Genomic DNA, 24,730 nt, shown 5'->3' with positions numbered 1-24,730 from the left:
TTCTCTTCTCGTCCTCTTTCCTTGCGTTGTGGTGAAGTTTTGGTTGTAAGGTCAGTGTTGTGAAACAATCCGTCGATTTCTCTGGCATCTTTTAATTCCGTAGGGATATATTGCGCTACTTTGATGTTTTGATAAATTTTCCGTCGAACCCTCGACTTATTTCATTACAACACTTCACTAGTATAGTTTTTACCTCTCTTTACTTACAGACGATACTTTGTCATTAAATAATCTTCGTTAAACATGGAAAATATTCAAAGATGCTCTTTTTAGTTACACCATTAGCTAAAATTAATATCTCCGTTTTGGAGCATTCAGCATTTTGACTTTCGTGAGCTTTGTCGGTGTTTTTAAATTTATTGTTGTTTTTGGTGTTCCTTCGGTGGTTTGTACATGTGTAATAAACTTAGAGCGAAGTACGGCCAGAATGTTAATGGAAATTTTTTATGTGATAAGTAAGTATTATCGCATTTTATTATATGGCCAGCTCCGTGAGCGGGCAAGATAAATCAAATCCTGCGCTGTGGTTGGCTACCCGAGTGGGCAAGATGGAGCTATCTTGCCCGCTCGAGACTACCCGCCCTGTCCTGCAAGAAAAATTTCCCCGAAAGCCGTATAATAAATCCTTTATTGACCAAGCTTGTTCGATCAAGATGGCTGGATATTGGCCTCGTTCTTTTTTTGCGTTTTTATGGACCTCCAGTCCGTCTCAGCCCATAAACACACAAAAAAAGAACTTGGTCAATATCCAGCCATCTTGACCTCACACTTGGTCAATAACCTGTACGTTTTAGAACTAGAAAGTAATAAGTTTGACAACACTGTCAGGCTTCCTAGAGTCTGCTAGAGACTGAGCCTTGGAATTGCTGGGATAGGTGAACTGCAGAATTTATATCCTTCTACTTATTCACATATCATTGAATGAGAGTGGTTAATAACTTGTATCTCCACATCTCATTTTACTTTATAAGTAAATGAAGTGGACCGTGATTGTTGAGTATTCTGCAATATTCTGCAGTCACTCGAATGGGATATAAAGTTGAAAATCTTATTTATGCCTAAATACAACTCTTGTTTGCTGGCTGGCAATGGTAATTTGACTTTCACCAACATCTTGAACTATGGAGTTCTAATATACTTACTGACCAGCTAATTTTGAATAATCGCAGTCATGAGTAAAATGTGACTATTCTTGTCATGATTATTCTTATGTGCTTTACACTTCCTGATCAAAACCTATATGGTGTATGATTTAAAGTTGCCTTAACTTATAGAATCGCAGTGAAACTGTTGCATGTAAAACTTGCCTCCATTGCCATAATGTTGTGTCAAAAGTTGTGTTGTGTAGCATAAATTCTAACCAAACAATGTAAAATATCATTGATTCATGCTTATTAGTGTGCATCCTTGAGTTGTCATCAAATTATGATGCAAGTGGATAAATTAGAGAGCTCAAAAGAATCAATAAGTGATTGAGGCGCAATCAAGTGCAGCTCTAACTTCTTGACTGAGTTTTCTCTAAACTTTCCAAGTAGTGTGAAATACTATAAGAAGTCCCCTAAGTTTTTGCCTAATCTGTATATAATTATCTATGGCATAGTGATTCTTCATTCTCTGCTATTGTCACCTGTAGGTTTAAAGCCACAGCCATACCACCATGGCTCCCAAACACAACAACATGATACATAATAACCACTTCCACAAGCAGTGGCAGAACTATGTAAGGACATGGTTTGATCAGCCTGGACGTAAGAAGCGTAAGCGTGTTACTCGCATCAAGAGAGCTTTGCAGGTTGCACCCCGCCCAGTTGCCGGTGCCCTTCGACCAATTGTGCGTTGTCCTACTTTTAAATACAACACAAAGATAAGGGCAGGACGAGGCTTCACATTAGAGGAACTGAAGGTGGGTTTTGTCATATGGCTAATCAGTCAAACAAAAGCAATTGCCTTCACTTTTAGAGGACATTGCATTGAGCAGAAATTGTAATATGTATATCTGTTATCGACATTTCGCCACCATGACATTGCTAACCTTAGAAATGTCTGGATTACTTTTCAAATTTGGCTTGGCATTTCCATTTTTTCAATAAAACATGAATTCTACATCAAGCCAGTGGCACATTCAGCCAGATCTTATCTCTGTTTCTGTAGCAAGAAGAGACTAGGTGTATTTCTATTCCTCCCAGGTGGGTTCCAGTTCATTGCTGGCTTACCCCTAGTAATAAATTTGCTGGAACCCATTTATTCACCTGGGTGGAGAGAGGCACTGTGAGAGTAAAGTGTCTTGTCCAAGAACACAACATAATGACCCGCACCAGGGCTCCAACCTCAACTGCCTGATCTGGAGACCAGTGGGCTAACCATTAGTCCGCTGTGCCTCCAACCATCTGGGCAATGCCTGACTGTTGTTTGCATTGAATTGCCAAATAAGACAAGATCATAACAGTAACCGCACACTTGCATGATGTTGTCAATGACTGCATCTACCAGCATTCAGTGGGATTAAATTTATCATGAGAAAAAGAAAAAGTGAAAGTTTCTTGTAGCTGCAGCCAAATGATGCCATCATGCCAGGGGAGCATCAGTCTTACCTAAACTATCATTTCTGCAAATGAGTTTAGTTACCTTAGGACTTAGAAAATTGCATATTGAGGTTTTTTCTCTTTTTTTTTTTTCGTTCTAGGCTGCAGGCATCTCACGAAAAGTTGCTCCAACCATCGGTATTTCAGTTGACCACAGGAGAAAGAACAGGTCTGCAGAATCCCTTCAGGCTAATGTTCAAAGACTTAAAGAGTACAAGAGCAAGTTGATTGTCTTCCCAAGGAAGGCAAGCAAGCCCAAACAGGGAGACAGTGAGGTAATTAATGTCAAAAGAAGTGCATGTTGTTCCAGACACAGTAATTGCCACTTCACATACTTTCTGATTACCTCTTTGTCTAGAGTTCAGTACCTTCTTTTGATCTGAACTACAAGCAATTAGAATCTATGCAAGTATGGTTGACACAGTTGGTGTCGATGTTACTGGTTCAAAGCATGTTATCTGCAGTCCTACTCTGCTTTAAGCCTTTGATTTTCATTGGAGCAAAATGCTCCAGAAAGGTGCCAAACTCAGCAAAAATATGAATGTCCAAAAACTTTATCATGTGGCTTTATCACGTGGCTACCGCTGTCATGGCATGTTTTGCTGTCAAGTGCAACTGGAGAAAGTCAAAAGAAGTATAATCTAAATCTCTAACTGAAATCAGTCATATTTTAGTTTAATAATGGTGTGATTTTAGCAAATTACAGGTACTCATTCTACCATACATGTAGTAAATGGCTTATAATTTTGAGGATGGAATTTTATTTTACCTAGTTTGAAGTTTCACTTTGATTCCTTGCATATTCTTAACTGTGAAAACCACCAATAAGTAAAATTCCTTTAAGAACTGAATTGTCAAGTAGTTCAGTGGCTAGAACTATTAGTTAGTAGCTCAGTGATTAGAATGCCCGACTGATGTCAGGGATCCAGATTTTTATCTTTGGCCCATGCTTGTGATCAAAATGAACATTTCATCTTTATCACTGAATTCCACTGTTTAGAGGTCACACACAGGAAAGAGTTCACAAACATACTTACCTATAAATGAATTTCTCCCAAATTTCAGCCTGCTGAGCTGGCCAATGCAGTACAACTCCAGGGTGCAGTTATGCCCATCCAACAGTCACGTCTACCCATCAAGGCTCGCAAGATCACTGATGAGGAAAAGAATACTAGTGTATTCCGTAGCATGCGTATTGCACGTGCTAATGCCAGGTTGATTGGCATCCGAGAGAAGAGGGCCAGGGAGAAGGCTGAGCAAGATGCTCTTAAGAAAAAATAATCTGTGAATAAATGTTGAAATTCATTTGTTGCAGATCAGTGTTTTTAATCGGCATTTTGAACTACTGTCCTGATTTGGTTTAGCACCCTCCTAACAACCTAAACCTATCATCCATATACATGGTTTAAAAATAACAGAACTGACATAACAAACCAGTTGATCTTATTCCAAAAGCAATGTTACTCTTCTGATATATTTCCTTTTCAACAAGATTTAATGCCCTTTTCACTTTTAAACCCACTTTCATTGTTATGTGCATAGTGACTATCTCTCGACATGCCATCTTTCGACATGCTATGTAACCTGGCCTATGTCAAAATGTAAGCACAACTGACTTCTTTACAGTCAAATTCAACTTTTAGTCATGAAAGATGGATTTATTTGACATCAAACTAGGCTAGGAGTATCAAGAAAACATTCTGTGAGGGATAAATCGACTGTTTTGAATGTTTACCTCTTTCAAACATTAACTGAGCGGTAGCGGCTCAATTCCACCGGAAGTCACTATTGAGAGCCGATCGACTACACTAAAATCATTTGAATTATCCCATAATCGGAATTCCACAATCTTCATTCATTTGAGGTCAGTAATTATCATATACTTGTCATTTGTTCCACTAATAACCGGGAAAATTGCTAGTTTCACAGGTAAACGGTCTTTCAGCCGTTTACATAGCATGTCAAAAGATGGAATGTCGAGAGATGGTCGAAAGATGTCGCCTATGCACGTAACACTGAAAGCGGGTGTAAATATTTGACATTCTTTTTTCTCCTGCCTTGGACTGGCCCACATATAGTATGACCCATCTAGTTACAAGTTGTCACCCTCCAAATGTAGGCTAGGCTAAAATTCCATGAAATATTAACGCCATTTACCACTTACAAATTTTTTGCATTAGTTCCAGAGACATTTAAGTTTGAAAAATGTTTAATGTATTCAAATGAAAAGACATTTGACATCATACACTCTACCCAATATTAGGTAGATTAGGCCTTAAAAGATTACTAGCTTAGGCCATCCACACTCGTAGAAAACCTTGGTCTCATGAGAGCAGAAAAGGCAAAAATTTGTAACTTCTTTTGTTCAAATTACGTCTGTTTTTTGCTAAAATGGAGAAAATCAGTAAAGGAAGTGTTCTATGAAAAGAAAAGAGGAGGTCACCAACCATTTAGGAGAGTAAACCTGCCCTCCCCCAGTGCCAAGCCCTACACTTGCTTATATTTCTTCCTTGGCTTGTGCCTGATGTGACATGCATGACATTGCCTCATCAATTATGTGCATGGTAGTGAAAGATGCGCAGTTACAATGGGTGTGAATGTCTTTAAAAGGGGGGACATCTCCAAAATGGCCAATTTTTTTCATGTCTGTCTGACAGACAGACAACCTTAAGTCTTTTTTGAAGCATGATAAAATCTAAATCTCTCTTATTTGTAGCCACCTTGTTTACTATTGATTTATCATTAGAGAGGAATCCTGATTTCTCAATGCTCAATTTTTTTAACCTCCCAATAACTCAAACCAAACCTTGTTCCCTCTCCCTACAGTCAAAAACTGTAATTTTAGCCCCAATTTCTCAAACTATCTGATTTTTTGAACCAATTTTTGTTTCTCTTGGAGGTTCAGAAAATCAGGATTCCACTGTACTTCTTAAATGCAGGGTTCATACGGGTCCTGGAAAACCTGGAAAGTCCTGGAATTTTACTGTGGCATTTTCCAGGACTGGGAAGTCCTGGAAAAGGACTACTGGTCCTGGAAAGTGCTGGAAATCTGTTAAACGCAAGTAAAAAATATGAAATGTATGGCACACAACAAGGAGAATTAAAATTGAGATCTTGGGAGTGAAAGGGTTAATGTAAATTTTAGAGTCCTGGAAAAATCAATCTGAGTCCTGGAAAAGTCCTGGAAATTTGTTTTTGAAAAAGGGTATGAACCCTGTAAATGTTATTCTACTTTCAGGAACTATTATTTTGAGGGTTCCTTCAATGTAAAAGCGATCAGAAAATGACTAGCAATGCCTTGCAGGCATAAACAGGAAAGGGGTAACAGATGAAAAAGATGTAAGGGAGCCCCCCCTCTTTTCATCCCAGCTCTCCTTCCCCCCTCTGCTGTCTAATACCTGCTATGCATATACAGGTTAAAAAACGACTTCAACTATTGTGTCATTGCTCCTTTAATTTCTATGCATGCATCAGAAATATAAATTCAAGTAAAGAGCTGTTTACAATACTTGATGCTAATTCAGAGAACAATGATGGTCATTGCTGTCAAAACCTAAAAAAGTAATCTAGAACTCATTCCCAGACCCTGGCCTTCATGACAACGTCTCCTGTTTCCCTATATTACAACAGTAGACATATTATACACAGTGAAAGACTTTTCAGTGAATATAAATAATTTAAGTTTCTTGGAGACTTTAGTTCGGCTGTTATGCTTCTGCTGTTCCAAACTAAAGTTATGACAAGTTGCACAACTGCAGTGCAGACATTGTACTGTGGTATTATTTAGACACCAGTGAGAGTATCTTTCTAAATTGTTAAGCAAATCTTTAGTCACTTAGCCATCACTTGGTCTATTGTCCACTTGAAATTTTGAAAAGCAAAATGGAGGTCTGTGAGTGTCTTTCTAAAAGCTCTAGGATATATGGAACTCCATGGAGGTGATGGAAGAATGCATGATTAAAATTACTATTAACATGCAAGAGTGATTGAAATAATTATGAAAACAAATTTGGTGATCAAATGATAAAAATAATTGTTTCAGTTAATTATTGAAATTCAGTTGTCGCAAAATGTTGTTATATGTCAGTGTCTCGCAGATCATTTGCCCCAGTCGATTTGCTCACCACTGACAAATCACAATATTTCGCTGAACCTCAACCAATAATATCATTAAAATAATTATATAATTTTTTTTTATTGTAGTTGAGTTCGGCACAGCAGAAGCACAATATCTGAACCGGAACTTATATCCTTTATGAGTCTTAAATAGAAAGTTCAATCTTTCTTGGGTTTTGTACTTGGATCAACTTCCTCATCAATATCTTTCAGTTCTTTTTCTTCGAATTCACCCTCATCCATAACCCCAACTCCTTCATCTTCCATGTCATCCAGATCTTCCTCCTCAGGACCAGGGTCAGCAATACACAGCATATAAATGATAAATGTAAATACTAGCAGGGGAAAACCAAACATGAGCAAAGCAGCAATGGGCTGAGTGGTCCAGATATCCTGTGTATTGAAAAAAAAAGAAGAAAAAATGGTCATCAACAGCCATCAGAAAGCAGATCCTGTTGGTCTCCCCTTAGGCCGCCCCTTATTGGATCTCTCCTGTGATCAAGACCATTCCTAAAAGCTATATAAACTGTATAGATGTAGTTCTAGACAATATCCATACCTCCCCCACAGAAGGAATTCTTTTCAAAATCCCCCCCCCCCAACCCCTCTGGAAATTCTAATTAAGCTTCATGCATTTCGTTTTGGTCTTAGAGAATCGCCCATCCCCAGGAAATTCCAATCCCTTCCGTGGGAGAGTATGGATATTTTCTGGAACTGCACAAATTGTTTACACAAGGAAGTATTTAGCTCCATTGTGAGGTCCACACGTTTCTTTTTACAATAGCGTCAAGCTTTTATTTTGCTTAGTGATGGTGAACATAACTGGCAGGGGTTGCATAAAAGAACAATAACTGGATTCATGTATGATTAATAGAGAACAACTTTTAAGTTCTGTAAGTCACAAATGTCCTTGATGTTTACACAGTCTATAATGTAAGTTATGTGAACAAAACAGACAAACCTTGTCAAATGAAAAAATAGACTTACATAAATTGATCTCAGAAGTTCCCATATTCCCTGCAACAAAAAAAGAGCCAGAGATAATAATATTTATCAATATTGTTAATAAAAAATAAAACACTGAGGTAGGTAAACATTTCAATATTTTTGCAATTATCCAAACCACAGCTTACCCTGTAAAACCTTTGGAAATATGAGTCTCCCCCATATCCCTAAAAATTAAAAAAATAATATTCAATTGATGAGAAGAATTTATTATTAACTATGTTTCTTTCTTTTTTTTATTTCTACACAAAGAACACTACAATGCAATATTTACATTACCTATATTGAGATAATCAAACAAAATACACTACTTACATTGCATTACATGACTAAATACCTTAAGATACTTACACTACTTTACAATGCAATATTTACACTACTTGCATTGCTATAGCTACACCACTACACCACAAATTTGTTTTTTTAACACACACTTGCATGCTCACAAAATACATGTACATGTACATTTAATTACTCTTCGCGGTCCCACACTTTGTCTCTAAATGACAAAAAAATAACTCTTTGAATTCATGTTTTTTTCTTTCCACCACCTGGCCACAAATCACTGAACCTACCTTTGCGCGACCCTCCAACACATCCTGAAGAAAAGATGCAAGTTGTTGCTCTGTAAGCTCATCTTTAATCTCTGAATACTGCTTCCAGTAATACACATGATCTGTAGTGTTGTATGCCATCAGAAATGGTGCTGTCAGTGAGCTGAAAGTTCAAAGAGTTGACATTGTTAATCGCTAATTCATTTGTTTCTCTGTTAAACAATGAAGCTGAACTTACACTGTGAAATGAGTGAATGTGTGATGATTTTGATCAACAGACATCTGCTTTGTTAGAAATTAACATTAAATTTCGCCACAAAAAATGGGGTGCCCCAAAAGAATCCACACCCTGCTTCTTGGTTTGAAACCCCCAATCCCAACAAAAGTGTGGCTTTTGACAAAACACCCTTGATTGCTTGTTGTTTAGTTTCCACATGAAGGTGAGTTGTTTCACATTCTTTTTCAAATGTATCAATTCCAGCCATTTTTCTGAATCAGATGGATTTATTTCAAGGAAAAGTTAAACAAAATCAACTGGCAAGCTGATGTCTAAGTTCATTTTGTGTAGAATGTGGTGCTTTAAAAATTCTCTCTCTTACTGCCTAATTTGTGAACAAACTGTGGCTTACATTTCTATCGTCATGATTCCTTTTTTACATGTAAACACAATACTTTATGCAATCATTTTTTAACTATTGGAGGCAGCTTTTCAACCATTTATTTGGTATTTTAGAAGATTTTATTTATTTTAAGTTTCCTGTTGAGTCTTGATAATTCTTACTTTGATGTCATAACTGTTTTGATCAAAACATTAAAGGAGCTCCGTCACAGTATTTTGAGTTATTTTGGTCACGTACAAAATTACCTTTAAATGGTAGGAAACCTGAAAATAACAGTTTAATAAGATACAAAAACAACAAAGACATAATGATAAACCATAAAGGAACAAGGATGGCTGAGGATGGAGAAGATTAACACAGTTTACAAACGACGAATTTGGAAAATCAAGGCTAAACTTTTCAATGTGCACAAACCGTGACTGAGCTTCTTTACACTGCTCTTAAATTACCTCATCATTATATTTGTTGCTATGGTATCTCCCAGCATCCACCCAAACTGGAAGAACCTAAAAAGGAAAAGGGTTTTGAAATGTTTACTACAAAATCCATGTTAGCAACACAATGCTAACATTTCTAAATAGATGTTTTCAAAGCAATACCATGCATATGTTTTAAAATAGAAAAATTGCAAAGTTATACTGCAGCAGCAGAACTTTGAACTTACTTGTGAAATCTTTCCCTTTCATTTAAAAAAAACACTTAGAATACATTACTAAATAGCTGTTTACAATGCAATACAGTGATTCAAATACTTAGATAAATTGTAAAGTTTCACAGCAGTAGCAGAACTTTTGTACTTACCTATGAAATCTGTCCCTTTCATTTACAGCCACACTTTTAACAACTTTGCTAACTCTTTCAAAAAAGAATTTAAAAGCAACAATTATTTTAGTCAAACTAATTGCTAGTAACTATATCTGACTCCTGCTGTTTAAGCATTAAGTCAAGCATTTGCATAGTTTATTGGTTCAATAAAACAGCCATGATGTTGGAAGAACACAACCAGAGATTATAAAATTAATGATGATCTGAAGGTCAGTGATTTACAAGCTTTTAAACTGAAGGTCTTGGAAATGTACTGGGTATACTTCCAGACAGGAGGCCAGCAAAGCATGCTTAGAAATGGATTGAAATGGTGCTGTGGCTTAGAGAGAGACCTAGACAAGATAGGCATCTCTTGAGGCCAGGCCGAGAAGAGGGTTAACAACTGAATAAAAATTGTTGACTTGACAAACCACAGTGGATGCCCAACAACGCTCTTAGGATGAAGGAGCTCAAGTTAATCAAGTTGAATGAGTTGTTAGGCTCCTGGATCTCTCTCCACCATAGAGGTTCGAAACATTCATTATAGAAAGCCACTATGTGACGTAACGTAATCCTACACCTACACTCATTCAGTGGATTTTCCCCTACTGAAAAAGACCCTTTGAGCCTCTGCAGAGGTGAGAGCTCCTGGAAAACTTATGAGAAGTTAAAAAAAGTGGTTGAATGAAGGGTAGAAAAACATCCCAAGAAACTTGCATTAAAAATTTTAGTAAGAATAATCATTATTACCTTTCATTGATTTTCTTTTTGCTTTTTTCTTCAGCAAATATGACAAGTAACATTACTTTACCTAAGATGCAAAGAAATTGCCAAGTAACTGTTACTGTCGTGAACACATGCAGACTTAATGGCCAAGCGGGAATTTTATTTACCATGATTGGCCTGTGAAAACAACTTTTATTTAATATATATTGAGCTCTCTCATCCTTGTGTACTAGATCTACATGTATGTCACAGATCACATTTTAGCTTTCATAATCACATAGTACCACCAGGTTATTCCATTACTATCACTTTCTTATGATGCAGATAGAAGACACCTACTTTATTATGACCAAGTTTGACATACTCACCAGTTTCAGTGATATCATGAAAATTGGATCTGGTGACATGAACAAATGCTTCAAATCTTTCACTATTTACCCACTCAGATACATTCTGTTCACCAACATCCTCTTGAACTACAAACAAAATAGTACATCAAAAAAACAAAGGCCGCGTTTAGTCCAAAGCTACCTGGCGAGGACGGGGGTACTCCCTAAAATAAGCTATAAACAGTGATGGATGGTCTGAAGTAGAGTAAGTAAACTTTATTTAGGCAGGGGAGCCCATTAAGCTCTAAGGCTGGTCTCCATAGGGGCCCTGTATCTAAAAGTTATCAAACACCTGTATCTAATAGAGGACAGATTTTGAACATTTTGTCTGTTTTGTGCTCTGGTCTGAAATTGAGAACAGTGTGTCTCATTCGGAGGAAAATAAACTCTTTCACCATCAGGGAAAGAAACATTTAGAGTATTTGAAACCTTTCTCAAAATTTGTGATTACTCAAATGGAAGACATTCCTGGTAAGCTGAGATCATGTATTAAAAGATGTACTAATTTTGGGTGCCTGAAAGATGGTATCAGTACTTGGGTCAGGTCTGAAAATATACTGGGTTCAAAAATCACATATTTGGGCTGAAATTGATAGGATGAGGGTTTCAAAGAATCAGGCTGCAAACCTGTGGGCTTGCCCCAAAAAACTTGAATTCCAGCTTGCCCTTGAGACAAGTAGCTCTCAAATTTTGCTTGCCATGAGCAAGTCTTTTGTATCCAGGTTTTGTATCCAAACCTGTGGGCTTGCAACAAAAAACTTGAATTCCAGCTTGCCCTTGGGACAAGTAGCTCTCAAATTTTGCTTGCCCTGAGCAAGTTTTGGTTTGCTCTTTTAAAGATTTAATTGGCAGATGACTTGTCTGATCCCCTGGCCATTGGGCAAGTGGGAATAAAAAGTTATTTGCGTGGAAGGAAAATCTACTTATCCCGGACAGCCAGATGGAATTTTTTCAAGCCTGCAAACACCACCAAATGTTTTTGGGTATACTCCTGAGTAGAGGTTCTGACACAGTGTGAAAGTAATAAATTAATAGATTAAAGTGTCTTGCCAACACAAGTGTGTTTCAAGCTATTTCAGTGCAATATACACTCACAGTTAATAGACCTTTAATAGAGTTACAGTTAACAGTTAACAGTTAATTGCGTACAGTTAATACTTATCACAGCTTGTATCCAAATAATATAACATTACATTTATCATGCAATCAAACAACTACTCTGAAGGCAAGTGAGCCCATTAATAAAAAAATGCAAAATACAGATCAACCCTGCATACCTTGAAATGCAACAATGGAATCATCTCTTGAAACTACAATGGTTGGCGTTTCTACATGAACATTCTGAAAGAAAGAATAACAATCAAAGCTACAAAGTAAGCTTGCTAAGATTATAAAATTTTAGTCAACCTAAAAAGTAACACACCCATACTGCACCCCCGCCCCCTCCCCCCTTTGCTAGCTCACACTTCCTCTTTTCAGTCTGTACTCTTTTTTACAATATAGATGAAGTGTCTTTTTAATGAGTCAATAAAAGCTTTACCTTATTCCTAAAGGCGTATTCCTGAAACTGGGAAAGGACTCATAAAAAGGAACACTGATAATAGTGGATCGCAATGGTTAATAACTACATGTAAGGTGTTTGATTAAACTATAGCCCGATCATTACAACACAAACATTTTGCCTTAATACTACCTCACCTCAGGTAAAGTATCCTGATCAATTTGATAAAAGTAGCTTTGAATGACCCTATCTTCTGCAACTTTCAAGTAAATATCCTGAAAAAGTTATTAATAAATTATATCAGAAACTTTGCAAGCTCTTCTTCGTGAAGTAAACTCACCCAAAACTAAGCCCCCCTTGAGAATGTAGGTCTTCCAAATCTCAGAGATGCACATCTAAATACTTCTGAAACCCTCTCTTATAATAATATTGCGTGCTACTGTTTGTGAATAATCGTAGGCAGATAATCACAGTCAGAGTATTAAAAGTAATAGATTTATACCTACATATTACATTTCCAATCAATATTTACCTTGAGCCTCGCAGATAGTTGTGGATTCTCATTACTTGTTACCAGAAAAAAGCACACACTTTTTTCTTTCCTAACTCTTTCCACTTGCGCAACATTCTGAAGCTCAGTTACTGCTGGTCTGAAACAGAAAATGAAATATTAAAAAATAGAAATTGGTGAAATCTTTCAAGGATCTTCAATCCTTGTGGAATCTTAATTGAGTATCTTAATCAAGATTCTCAAAGATCGTTGAGGTTCTTGGGATCCTTAGTGACTTGTAAAAATCCTTACAAGGATCTTCAGAGATCTTGACCAAGGCAAGATCTTTAAGGATCTTCAAATTTTTTGCCCATGCCAAAGAACTTGCCAAGATCTTTGAAGATCTCAGAGGATTGTTGCAAAGATCTCTTAGATTTTTGAAGGATTGTTATCTCTAACTTGGATCCTCAGAGGATCTTAAAAGATCTTCAAACATCCTTTTGGTTTTCACCAGGGTTGCCCATTTACAAGGCATGGAACCTGACATATTACAATCAATAATATTGCAATCACAAGGGTGAGTGAGTTTCAAAAAAACTTCAAAGGCTAAGATTAATTAAATAATATAGAATAATGTTCAGGTGGCACCATTGAAGTGTTTCCAACTCATCCCTTGTGAACACTTTTCTTAAGTTTATAGTCAATATCGACAAGACAGTGTTAAGTTACTGTACCTGTTAGGATGCACACGTACCTGTTGGCTTTCTCTGCAAACTGGATAATATCCTGAACTGTACGTTCCCCTTCAAATGTTATTACACGCTTTCCTTTAATACTGTAATCATAACAAAAAGAAGTCATCATGTGCAACTGATCATGACTGGAATTAAGTAAAAAGTATATTTATTATTTGTTAATTCACGTACAATTTAATTGAAGGAAATCCTCTGACACCAAACTCTCTTGATATCCCTGACAATGAAAAGCAAAAATCAAGAGTTCAGCCATGGAATGATTAAATAAAGTTCAGGTTGGCAACGTGGTACATGTAGCTAATGAGAAGGCTAGCCACTATCAGCTAAGCATCACTGGATAGCATTTTGTCTGGCTCTCCAGTGACCTTGCAACAGAAACTGTCCTCATGGCTTTGCAAGTTTACCTTATTATTTCCTGACAAACAGACAAGTACTAATAGAGTGATTGATTGTAAATTTCTTGGATAATGTGTACTTAAGGTATCTGTCAACCGAGTATCAGTTGATACTGTCGGCTGATATGTCGACCGACAGTTGGCCGACATATCAACCAACATTGACCGACACACATGTCGGCCGACACTTGGCCGATACTTCACCGTGACTCGGGCAACACTTGGCTGATACTTTACTGACACTTGGCCAACACTACGCTCATTTGGTTGGCTCTTGTTACTGAGTTCTATCTTCTCTACTCAAATATTAAGTAATTGCTTTTATATATGACCCTTGTCACTTTCGGAAGTAGCAATCTCTGGGGCTTGTTGCTTATGGAGGTTTGTTATTTTACAGGAGCAAAAAATGATACAAAAAGTTGCATTAGATATGTATTCGAAATGATGGCAGTTTGAGCTGCATCCTTGTTCTATCAACATGTGAGCATAAGCGATAGAGACTATTACAGCAAAACAACGGTTAACAATGTACCAATACACCACTGACAGTCGACCAATACACCAGCGGCTGTCGATCGCAACATATTGGCCGAGGTGTCCACCGAGTGTCGACTGACATACCGACGGATAGTGTCGACCGATGGTCTATTAACTTAAACAACATGTCGACTGACACTCGGTCGACTCTCAGTCGATATATCGGCCGAGCATCAGCTGGTATGTCGGCTGACTGTCGGTCAACATCTTGGCCGATAGTATCGACCGATACTTGGTCGACAGATGCCTTAAGTACACAAGATCTGCCCATACCTGAGAACCTAGTAGCATCTAATTTTGCAACTACAATAGAGGATCCATGAAGAGTTCTTCCTACTTCTGCCCATATAGGCTCTAGTTTCTTGCAGTAACCGCACCAGGGTGCATAGAACTGACAGAAAGAAAAAACCAGCTACAGTATTAACAGTATTAAAGTCACCTGGAAATCAGAGAAATGGTTTGATCACTAAAAAGATGATAAAGAAGTTAAGTACATGATGTTTACAGCAAATGACAAATGGCACAATAACCTCTGATTTTGTGTTCTTTTCTTCTAATCCTTAAATACAGCACACACAAATAGAAACATGTCCCCTAATATGCACCTAAATGAAAATATTTTTGCTCTACTGTGCAAACAACTGAAGACAGACGACATTTAAGTTTAATTAATATTTTTTCTGTTTGCTGTTTGCCGCAAACATCATGCTTAGCATCTCTGATAATTCAGTGATGATTCTCAGAGATGGTTAATTAACAATCAGGGGGTTTCATCAATACAGTTTTCAGCAGGAGGGCAATAACATTTAAATTTGAAAATGTTCAAATTTAACCAAGGTCTTTATAAGAAAATGTTTCCTAGACATGCTCAAACAGGCAAAAAAAAAAACATGCTTGCATTTGATCAATTCAACCGTTAAATAAACATAATGTGCAAGCTCACAAAAAACCAGTAAAATACCCAACCTCTACTAGCCAACTTCCATCTTTCTTTAAATCTGCAAAGCTGAAACCAAGATAAGAAGTTGAGCTTGTAAAATCCTCCAAAATGGAAGAAACATACAGGTCTGTGACTTTGCCCAACCAGAACTTGTGGGACAGTGTATCATACACATGGGGACAGTATCACTAAATATCTAACAGATCTATGATATGCATAGGGCTCCGATCCTGACATCATTGATCAGTTTCTATTTATTTTTGTATATTCACTAATGGTCAGTTCAGTTCTATGAGATGTGCCTGCAGGAAATCATGGTAGTTGTATCAATCAAAACAAATATCGCTTCCAAGATGATGAATACAACTACCATGAATTTCTGCAGGTGCATCGCATGGAGGGAATTGGCCGTTATCGATCGGAAAACTTACTAGACCAGGTTAATAATTTTATGACTTTTTATAGACAGTAACAATGAATGAGACCGAATTAGCTCATTATATGGTTAGCACATCTCCAGTTTGCTTGTGGTTAGTTTAACTTGGGTTTGCTTATGGTTCTAAAGCTTTTATTTTGTGGTTTGGGTGACACTGTATTAAATATATTTAGGGTTGCAGAATGTATATTTAAAAAATTGACCTCTTGCAGCTGGTGTTCCAATGGTGTAGTGGCAGGGGTTAGTGAACGGCAGGAGTAATTTGCAGAATGCCGAACAACGAATGCCACATGCCTAATGCACTGTTTGCTTGCAGTTAGTTTCACTTATATTTGCTTGCGGTTAGCTTTTATTTGTTGGACAGGGCCATATGCAATATAATGCTGTCCTTAACAAACAAAAACTTACCACAAGCAAACATGAGTGAAACTACAGCAAACAGTGCATTTGGCGTTCAGTGTTCGACATTCTGCAAAATACCCCTGCCAGTTAGTTAATGCATCCTGAATCAAATTTCTCAGGTTCAATTCCCAGTGGCCACATGTTAAAATTTCTTTCTTCTTCTTTATTTGAATTAAAAAAAAATAAGTGTTGGGTAAACTTCAAGTAAAAAAACAAAGGTTGGGCTCATTGATATTTAAGGCCTTCCTTATCGATCTAGTATTAATCTGGTAAACCTTACTTGTTTCCTTTTGATAATTTTATACTCTATACATTATTACCAAATAAAAAAACATAAATATCAAAAGGCTTACAAAGGCAGAGAAGACTGTATTAAAGTCACGTATCTTTCACGATTTGGCATGAACAGTTGTGCCTAAGCTTATAGGTAAAATACTGGATAAAATTTTGCCAATAAGAATAATCAGAACTCAAAAAGACCAGAACGTAATGATTTTCTGAATCGCATCAAAGGGAAACAAGAGCGTTTTTCTTCACCTTCCACTTTACAAATCAGCTAGAATATTTAAAAATGGTTTTCAATAAGATCTAAAAAACTAAGGCTTATATACCAAAAAAAAACCAACAGTTTTCAGTAGTTTTGCACATCACGCTCACCTGCCATCCAGCTCCCTTACAAAAGCGCTGCACCCACACACCAAAAGAACTGAGAAAGGTAAAGTATATCTGAGCATCCCACTCACTGCATGTATTCCAAAACTACTAAATATCAGAGAAGTGTTACTTACCAAAAGCAGGGATGGAAAACCAGAATCTACGCTGGAAAAGTTCCGAACTGCTTCTGTTGGTCGCCATCTTGACAGCTGGCTTTTGAACTGAACTCAGTCTTCCCACGGTTGTCAGGGACCGTCGCTGATCCGCCGCCTGGTATCCAGACAGTGTACAGTTCACACTTGGTACATGGTACTGCTGGGAACTAATGTGAACACACTTGCTACTCAAAGTACTCAAACCGAATTGTTATTGGGTACTTCGAGTACTGAGTGTGAACGCAACATCACTGGCTCGAGATTTCTGTCATACCCGTGATGAATCACGAGGGCGCAGCGCGCAGCCCGAGTCTACCACAGAGAATATCGAGAGCGAATAATCCAGGAATAATCAAATAAAATTGTTTTAGTATTTATTACATCCAGTTCGAAATCAGTGATTGGCTCTCTCTAAATAAATCGCTCTTTTTTTTGCTCAAAATCGCATCTTTTCCCCTGCCAATAGGAATTTAAAGTAGCCAATCAAATAAATTGCGGGAAAGCCAGTGCGATCTACTCACGAATCGCACTGTTTTTTACTCCAAATTGCACCTTTTTCTGTTTTGCATACAAAATGAGATGTAAAAAGTTTTCGGTTCTTCATTTTTAACAAAACTGGCTACCGGATCAATAAATTATTGGAACCGGACCAAATTCTTGTATTCAGGCGATAAATAGTGCGATTACAAAATACATGAAGGAGCAATTGGACTTCGTACCGTGCAATTTTGGTCTGAAATCATACTTGCGATTTCAAATCGAACTTGCACACAAACTCGTCCCCGGGTCTCGCCCTCTAGGCCCCTGGAACAAGCGAGAGAGGAAACACTCTCCTCTCTCGCTAACTCTAGGGGCGGGAAGATGAGAGACCCTGGAAACGAAGTTGACTTGCACACTGCTACTAGGTGACCACTATCTATTGAACGGAATAGATAGTGAGTAACTTAGCCAATACTGAAGAGATAGAACGTAGAGCGTGATTGAACGCTAGTAGAATTATACCAATAGGTATTACAACAATTCAATCCGCGCCAGATTTTGCTAAACTGTGCTAATGTAATATGTAGAGAAATAACTGGAAATCGCTAATTTAAAAGAAATTTGGTCAGAATTCTACTATGACAATTAGGGTCCATTGTATTGTCTCTCGATTTCTATCATTTCAATCACCTCATAGAAATCCCGAGCTCATTATTTAGTTGTTAATGAGACCACATTCAAAATTCCCAGTGGGTAGCTATGGTAATGAAAGCTGATAAATTACGTTTACCCAGTTTAACTCAAATTGCCTTCAGTCCTGAAAAGCGTCCATGACTACCGCGTCCCCGACAAACATTTTAAAAAAATCATCCTGTCCTGGCGACACTACCAGAAACGAAAATCCCAACAAATTCCAGCAGGAATAACAAGGACTGGTCGGGGATTGATACCGTAAATCGTAAATCCTTTATTCGTCTTGAAATAGTCTGGGGTCAGTTTCAGAGGTCTTTTTCGCATCAGGGACCTGTTTCTCGAAAGCCCTGGAAAGTTTTCGGGTCCGAAAAGCCATTTTTTGTTAATCAATATTTAAAGACATAGAGGTGTACACGCCTGAAACTTCTTGCACGGAATGGAACCTCTGTTTATACTAAGAATATGCGAAAATAACAGCTCTGTAATCATAAGGTTTGAGATTTTGCTCCGGCTTTCCAGGTGCGAAAACTCAGTTTTCGGGACTTTCGAGAAACAGGCCCCTGGTCTGCTTCAGAATCCTGTAACTGGATGCCCGCTGTTTCCGGAGAGTTTGACAGTCACGGCAACAAACTCACTTATTAATAAGTTATTGGCCGATAAAACCGCAGGAATAAGGACGAATAACGCATTCGTTTATCTCATATGTGATGTCATGTCGCGATGTTGTTTTCAATTATAATTCTTCAAACCCTTTTCACCAGTGTTGAGACTTCAGAGAATGGATCAGGGATCGAACAATTCCACCCTTTCTTGTTTTTCAACGAGAAAGAGGTTTTTGCTCTCCGCGAACGAGCGCGATCTACACACGCTGAAATAGCACAAACGATATCCTTGGCGACCCAAGAGATGAAGCAGAATCCAGAAAGCTATCTACCACCCAGAGATTGGCAAAAGTTCTCCAGGGCTTGGAATGAACGTTACGGCAACGATCTAACCGCGGTGGCATTCTATTGTGTTTTATACCCTGAAGATATCAAGGCGAGAGAGTTAGCGATCTCATTTATGGAGCGACTTGAAAATCTTCCAAACTGGCGCGTAAACGCTACTTTACACGACGATGTTCCAGTAGCACACTCTTTAACCGGCATGGCGACCGCTTACGACTTTCTGTACGGGCAGTTAAACAATACTCAAAGAACACGCTTCTTGAAGAAAATAACAAGCGTGACGAAAGAACTGTATGGAAGATCTTACGACAAATCGCTTTGGTGGGGATCCTCTTACTTACAAAATCACGTGGCTACAAACTACATGGCAATTTTCACCGGCGCTTTGATTGTCGTTCGGCATAAGGAGCTCGAGGCGGAGAAATGGATGTCACGCGCTCACCTAATGCTGAGTAGAAACCTAGAACTGTTTAACTATATTGTGGACGGCTCAATCGATGAAGGAGTGGCTTATGGTACGTACACGTCACGCTCGTTGATCCAGTATGTTTTCCTTGCGTTACGTCACTTTCGCATTGATTTTACCCGTAGTCCCTGGCTGAAAGAACACTTTTGGTTTCTGCACTATACGGTGCTTTCAGGGTTCAGAGAAACGGTGGGTATTGGTGACTCTAATAGGAACTGGTTTTACGGCCCAGAAAGCCAGCTAGTTTTCCTGGACAACTATGTGTTAAGGAATGGTTTGGGCAATTGGTTGGCTAGACGGATCAGGGAACATAAAGTCTTAAAGGCGCCCTTCGCTCAGGCGCCGTCTCACAGAAATTGCATGCTTCACACAGAGTTTCTTTTCTACAATTCTAGTATCAAAGAGAGAGCTCAACCCAACCCGAGCCTGCCTCGACTGCATGTGTTCAGTGACTGGGGAGTGGTTACCTATGGGGGTGGCGTGGATGCCCAAAGCAACGACTCTCGGGATGAACGGGCTACATTTCTTTCCTTTAAATGCGGCGTGCTTCATGGAAGAGCAATAAACTCTGTTGTTAGGCGCAAAACCTTTCGTTCATGGATAAAAGGCTGGAAGAATTTCAACCCTGGCCACGAGCATCCTGACCAAGGATCCTTCGTTTTTGCCCCAAATGGAGTGCCCTTCATTACTGAGACACTCTACGCCCCCAAATTCACGTGGCTCAATAACGCCATAGTGTTTGGCCCCTCACCCAACTCGGAGTGTTCCAGCCACTTCGAGGGGCAGATAGGAGAATGCAAACGATGGTTTAATTTCAAGACAATGGCCGCTTGGAATGCCGAAGGGGACGTTATCTCTGCGTCCAATGAAGGAGGTATGGTTTTTACTAGCGGCGAAATGAACCAGTGGTATCGAGAAGAGTTAGGCTTGCTAAGCGTCTATCGTAGCTTGATTATGCTGACTCCAAGCGTCCTTCTTGTTGTTGATCACATCGAACGCAAACTAGCGGGACGAGCATCGATAATGAGCGCCTTCTTTCACAATATAGACCACTCATTCAGTCTCAACGTTAACTCCACGACAGCACCTCATGCCAGCGTTTCGATAGACGGACTGTTACACAAGGTATACTGGTTCAACTTGGAGAGCGGCGAGGAAAGTTTAGCCCGTGCGGGACATTATTCAACATCTTATAAATCGATGAGAACAAACTACCTTAATGTAACAACGCCGCTAACCGGGCGTTATACTCGGACCGCGTACCTTTTCCTGGGCCCTGGAAATAGAATGGACCTTGCCCCACGAGTGTCAACTTCGCGTGATCTTGGATTAAAGGTGTCATTAAGAATCAATGGTGTTCACTACGTCGCTTCCATAGCAACAAAGCATAAAGAATCTTTCGCCCGCTACAGTTTCTTGGGTTTTGGTGGATATTGCAAGGTTCAGATTAACGCCAAGAGAACGGTACGTTTTGGTTTGGATGTAATTTCCGTTTCTGATGACGAAGTTGTGACCGATTTATCACCGACTGAGACCACTGATACGCCGACAAACTGGAGTTCTCTAGCTTCCTGGATTCTGCCTTGCAGCATTGTAGGGATTTTGGCATTTTTTTACTCGCAACTTCGGCGCATGCTGATTGGTCGAACCACTTGTCGATTGTTTGTCTGGTGTCTTGGAATATCTTGGCTTTTCACAACATTAGTGATCAATTTTAGCTTCTGCACAGGTGAAAGATGTCCATGGATGAACACTACAAAACACGAAATTACAAGCAACAAGTATATTAGCTTTGAACTGGTGGAAGATCCGCCGATTGTGTTGTACACTTCCCTTCCCTTGGCCGGCGCTGAAATTCTACAACACTTATTCAACAATTCTTCGGACTTCTTTAACGTAGAACGCGCAAGAGTTGCGCGTAAATTTTTGGATCCTTGTTCCGTTTTTTCTCGCTTTCACCCATTTCCTGAAGCGAAGAGGTTGAGAAGTTGGCTCAGAGCTCTTTCGAGAGACCCGAGAGCTGTTTTCCCAAATTTACCTAAAAAGCATCACAAGGCTCTACCGTCGGTCCGATTTGCAGACCCTGGCTGGGCAATGAAGTTTCCATGGCTCAGGAAAGTCCTGGAGTCGAGAGTTCTTGCCGTTGTTGTGGTTAGAGAGCCCATGGGGTGGGTGAACGCCTGGCTTCGAGAAATCCGCGTTGATGATACAATTCGCGATGCTTTACATAAAGCGTTTGATACGATAAAGACTCAAGGCTGCCACGAGAAGAACATGTCTTATTTTGCACCTGAATTCCAGGAAATGCAAGGGTTACTCCTTGAGCACGAGAACAAAAACGGCAAGGACACTGTAGCGCTGCTCGCCCATCTGTGGGCCGCGCACATGAACGCTGTTCTTAACGTGAACTCGCACCGTCATAAAGAGAGCATACGCTTTATTCATTTGGAGGACCTGATCCTGAAGCCTCGAAAAACTGCTCAGAGATTGTTTCGCTTTCTCGGCGTTCCTCTTTCACCAGCGACTGAGCATCGCCTTCTTACAGTTGCACGCACGGAGCAGTTCTCTCTAGGAGCCTCTCGAGAAATTGTTGGCGTCAAGACCGTTTCGGCTTGGAAACGAGAGCTGAAAAGCAAAGATGCTGAAAAGATTAAAGACATCTGCTCTCCAGTCATGAAACAACTTCGGTACGACACCGATGAACTAGAAATATCATAACGCGTAGAAAAATATAATGAGATAATGCTGCCGTAAGTTCTGTGAGGGATGTGTGAAGCCCAATTTACACGCACCGCCCGAGAAAAATTAGCAAAACAAAATCTGTAATTTGTAGTGCAAGTAGAACAATTTTTTTTTCTGCTAAAGCGCTTCGGAAAAGAAAAACGGTAGGCAATGGATAGGTTAGTTTGTATACTAGAGAAAGCACTACAGAGATCATTTTGTTCCTTTGCGGTAGGTTTACCAAATTTATACAAAAGTAGTTCCGACTTCCTAAACATTGGGCGGGCTGAATCCTCAGATTTTCCCGAATAAGGTCGATTTTCGTCCGCCTTAAGTAGGGAGTGATTACATCGCAAAATTCAGCCTTACCAGGTTAGAGGTGCTGAGATTTTTCGCCCAGCTTCCGAAAACAGTTCTCTTAAAATGAAATTGGACTAATTGGTGATTATATATCTAGATTACAGAGAGTGTCAGTCGGGGCTGAAATTCAGCCCAGGCTTGAAATTCCAGCCCGGCTTGAAGAACGGGAGAATCAGGGGCCGTAGTGAAAAAAAGTGAAAACAAGATATCAGAGATGCTCGAGGCTTGTGCAATTTCTTCCAATAAAAGAAATTTCGTGAAAAACTATATTCAGATAAACTGATGCATGTAATAACACATAAAATGCCTCCACAGGAAAAAAAGATGGCGACTGATGCATTTACCTATATTAAACTCTTGGCGCACGAAAATGTTAACAACGCCCATAAAAACGTACAGAAAAGTTCTAACATCTCCAAACCTAGCATACACTATGTCGTTAGCACAGGTACAAATGTTTTAAAAATATGGCTTCCCTTGTACTTTGTGGGCTGTGTAAGGTTCGCATGGTATTGTGGTAAAATGTACAGCCGCCATCTTTTCCCTACGGATGGCGGAGGATTGAGGTACTTCTATAAATAAAGGACTTCGCGTGACTGACCGTCAATTTAGTTTTTCACGTCACGTGCTCGAGATTTCCCAGTTTCTTTTAATATACACTACCATTTTACTAAAACAGGAAACCTCGTGACTAGCTCGCCTGGCTCCCCACGAGATCAAGTAAGGAATATCTTTTCAGGAATTTCTCGTGACAAACTCGCCACTTGAAGTTTTCCAGGTGATTTGCTTTTTTTATATAAATATATTATATAAATAGCCGTTATAAAGTATACGGCAGTGTTATAAATAACACTGCCGTATACTTCCGCGGGTAAATAATGATGTCAGGGTTATGTGAAAATACGGCGAAATACGGCATAGAACTTTGTGTCCGCGAGATTCTAGTAGGGAAAATAATGTTTTAACGTTTCCGCCTATGTTACAAAGAAATGACACAATATTTGACAATTGCCTCTGTTACATAATTTAAACTGATTATGAAAAGTAATTAAGATTTCATTAAACGTGAACGAAACACGTGAAACTATTACATCAGATTTATTCGAAAACCACGTATCTCTTGTGATTGACCGTATTTCCCCGCCCCTCTCCGCCCCCCCCCCCCCCCAAAAAAAATAGTAGGAATTATCAGATGGCGTCTTGTAAGGGAAACACTGCAACTGAAAAGTGTTTGAGTCAATGCACTTTTTTGGAAAAAAACGTCTAATTTTCGGACTGAATAGCTCAGTTGTCTGTTGTATTTGTTTCCCTTTGAAGCTCAAACATTATACTAATTTCCAATCGTTTAAGTTTTTCCTAGTTTCGTTTTATAACTACCAATCAAGTCTGACCCAGGATAAGCGTGAAGTTTGATTTCTGATTTGTCAATTTTTGGGGTGTTTTTTTTGTATATATTTTTTGTTCTTCAGTTCTGAGCTTGAATAATCTCAAACTATACAAGACTTGAGCGTCAAAAACATTTTTTAATGGAAGAGAAATCAACCCCTCCGTTTACTTTTAACCCTTAGGTAACGTTAACCGGCTTTCAAATAACCCGCCCAGCCCTGAATATGAGTAAGGAGAAAATAGTACAAACAGCCATACAACAGAAGCCATTTCACAATGAACCAAGCCATGAGACAAACCCAGCGCTCGGTTATGTTCAAATATGTCCCTTAACTGAAGCATTTAGTTATTGGACTATTTATAAACACAAGATTTACATTTAACAAGAATTAGAGAGTGCTTAGCGTAGCATATTATTTTCCAGGGGGGACTCCGTTACCGGAAAGTCTGGAGACATCTACAGCAGTGGGGCTAATTGTGGATACCTCTTTGTTCAGACCCTATAGCTAACCTCAAGGCGTTTCCAGGTAAATATTAACTATAAAGAATACTCTCTGAATAGACCGCAAAAGCAGTCCTTATTCGATCTTTTTCCCATCTTGCAGTCATTTCTGGT

General features: G+C 38.9%; 3 protein-coding genes across 3 annotated transcripts; 2 read left to right on the top strand and 1 right to left on the bottom strand.

The window, feature by feature from the left end:
* Positions 1 to 13: 13 nt before the first annotated feature.
* Positions 14 to 3,896, top strand: LOC145464861 (large ribosomal subunit protein eL13-like). The gene is made up of 4 exons (XM_081448664.1): positions 14 to 50; positions 1,634 to 1,903; positions 2,684 to 2,857; positions 3,648 to 3,896. Exons 2-4 carry the CDS (start codon positions 1,658 to 1,660, stop codon positions 3,861 to 3,863), a joined length of 636 nt encoding a protein of 211 aa, XP_081304790.1. The 5' UTR covers positions 14 to 50; positions 1,634 to 1,657; the 3' UTR covers positions 3,864 to 3,896.
* A 90-nt stretch (positions 3,897 to 3,986) lies between these two features.
* On the bottom strand, positions 3,987 to 17,849 carry LOC145464851 (protein disulfide-isomerase TMX3-like). Its single transcript, XM_081448651.1, has 17 exons — positions 17,041 to 17,849; positions 16,910 to 16,958; positions 15,441 to 15,480; positions 14,748 to 14,865; positions 13,714 to 13,759; positions 13,542 to 13,622; positions 12,830 to 12,947; positions 12,495 to 12,572; positions 12,074 to 12,137; positions 10,776 to 10,883; positions 10,432 to 10,492; positions 9,679 to 9,732; positions 9,327 to 9,383; positions 8,279 to 8,420; positions 7,832 to 7,870; positions 7,686 to 7,715; positions 3,987 to 7,091 (listed from the first exon to the last, which is right to left on the bottom strand). The coding sequence occupies exons 1-17, from the start codon at positions 17,105 to 17,107 to the stop codon at positions 6,858 to 6,860; spliced, it is 1,386 nt and encodes a 461-aa protein (XP_081304777.1). The 5' UTR covers positions 17,108 to 17,849; the 3' UTR covers positions 3,987 to 6,857.
* A 247-nt stretch (positions 17,850 to 18,096) lies between these two features.
* Positions 18,097 to 23,879, top strand: LOC145464835 (dermatan-sulfate epimerase-like protein). The gene has a single exon (XM_081448637.1). The coding sequence runs from the start codon at positions 18,955 to 18,957 to the stop codon at positions 22,363 to 22,365; it is 3,411 nt and encodes a 1,136-aa protein (XP_081304763.1). The 5' UTR covers positions 18,097 to 18,954; the 3' UTR covers positions 22,366 to 23,879.
* Positions 23,880 to 24,730: the final 851 nt, after the last annotated feature.

This window comes from Orbicella franksi, chromosome 13 (assembly GCF_964199315.1).
Source record: "Orbicella franksi chromosome 13, jaOrbFran1.1, whole genome shotgun sequence".
Lineage (NCBI taxonomy): Eukaryota > Metazoa > Cnidaria > Anthozoa > Scleractinia > Merulinidae > Orbicella > Orbicella franksi.
This window is presented reverse-complemented; position numbering and strand designations above follow the sequence as displayed.

Bases quoted from the DNA above. Each gene is read 5' to 3' on its own strand.
- LOC145464861 (XM_081448664.1), top strand. From the start codon at position 1,658: ATGGCTCCCAAACACAACAACATGATACATAATAACCACTTCCACAAG. The intron at 1,904-2,683 runs GTGGGTTTTGTC...TTTTCGTTCTAG, and splicing joins TCACATTAGAGGAACTGAAG to GCTGCAGGCATCTCACGAAA. The intron at 2,858-3,647 runs GTAATTAATGTC...CCCAAATTTCAG, and splicing joins CCAAACAGGGAGACAGTGAG to CCTGCTGAGCTGGCCAATGC.
- LOC145464851 (XM_081448651.1), bottom strand. From the start codon at position 17,107: ATGGCGACCAACAGAAGCAGTTCGGAACTTTTCCAGCGTAGATTCTGG. The intron at 7,716-7,831 runs GTAAGCTGTGGT...TTTTTGTTGCAG, and splicing joins ATTTCCAAAGGTTTTACAGG to GGAATATGGGAACTTCTGAG. The intron at 7,092-7,685 runs GTAAGTCTATTT...TTCAATACACAG, and splicing joins AACTTCTGAGATCAATTTAT to GATATCTGGACCACTCAGCC.
- LOC145464835 (XM_081448637.1), top strand. From the start codon at position 18,955: ATGTTGTTTTCAATTATAATTCTTCAAACCCTTTTCACCAGTGTTGAG.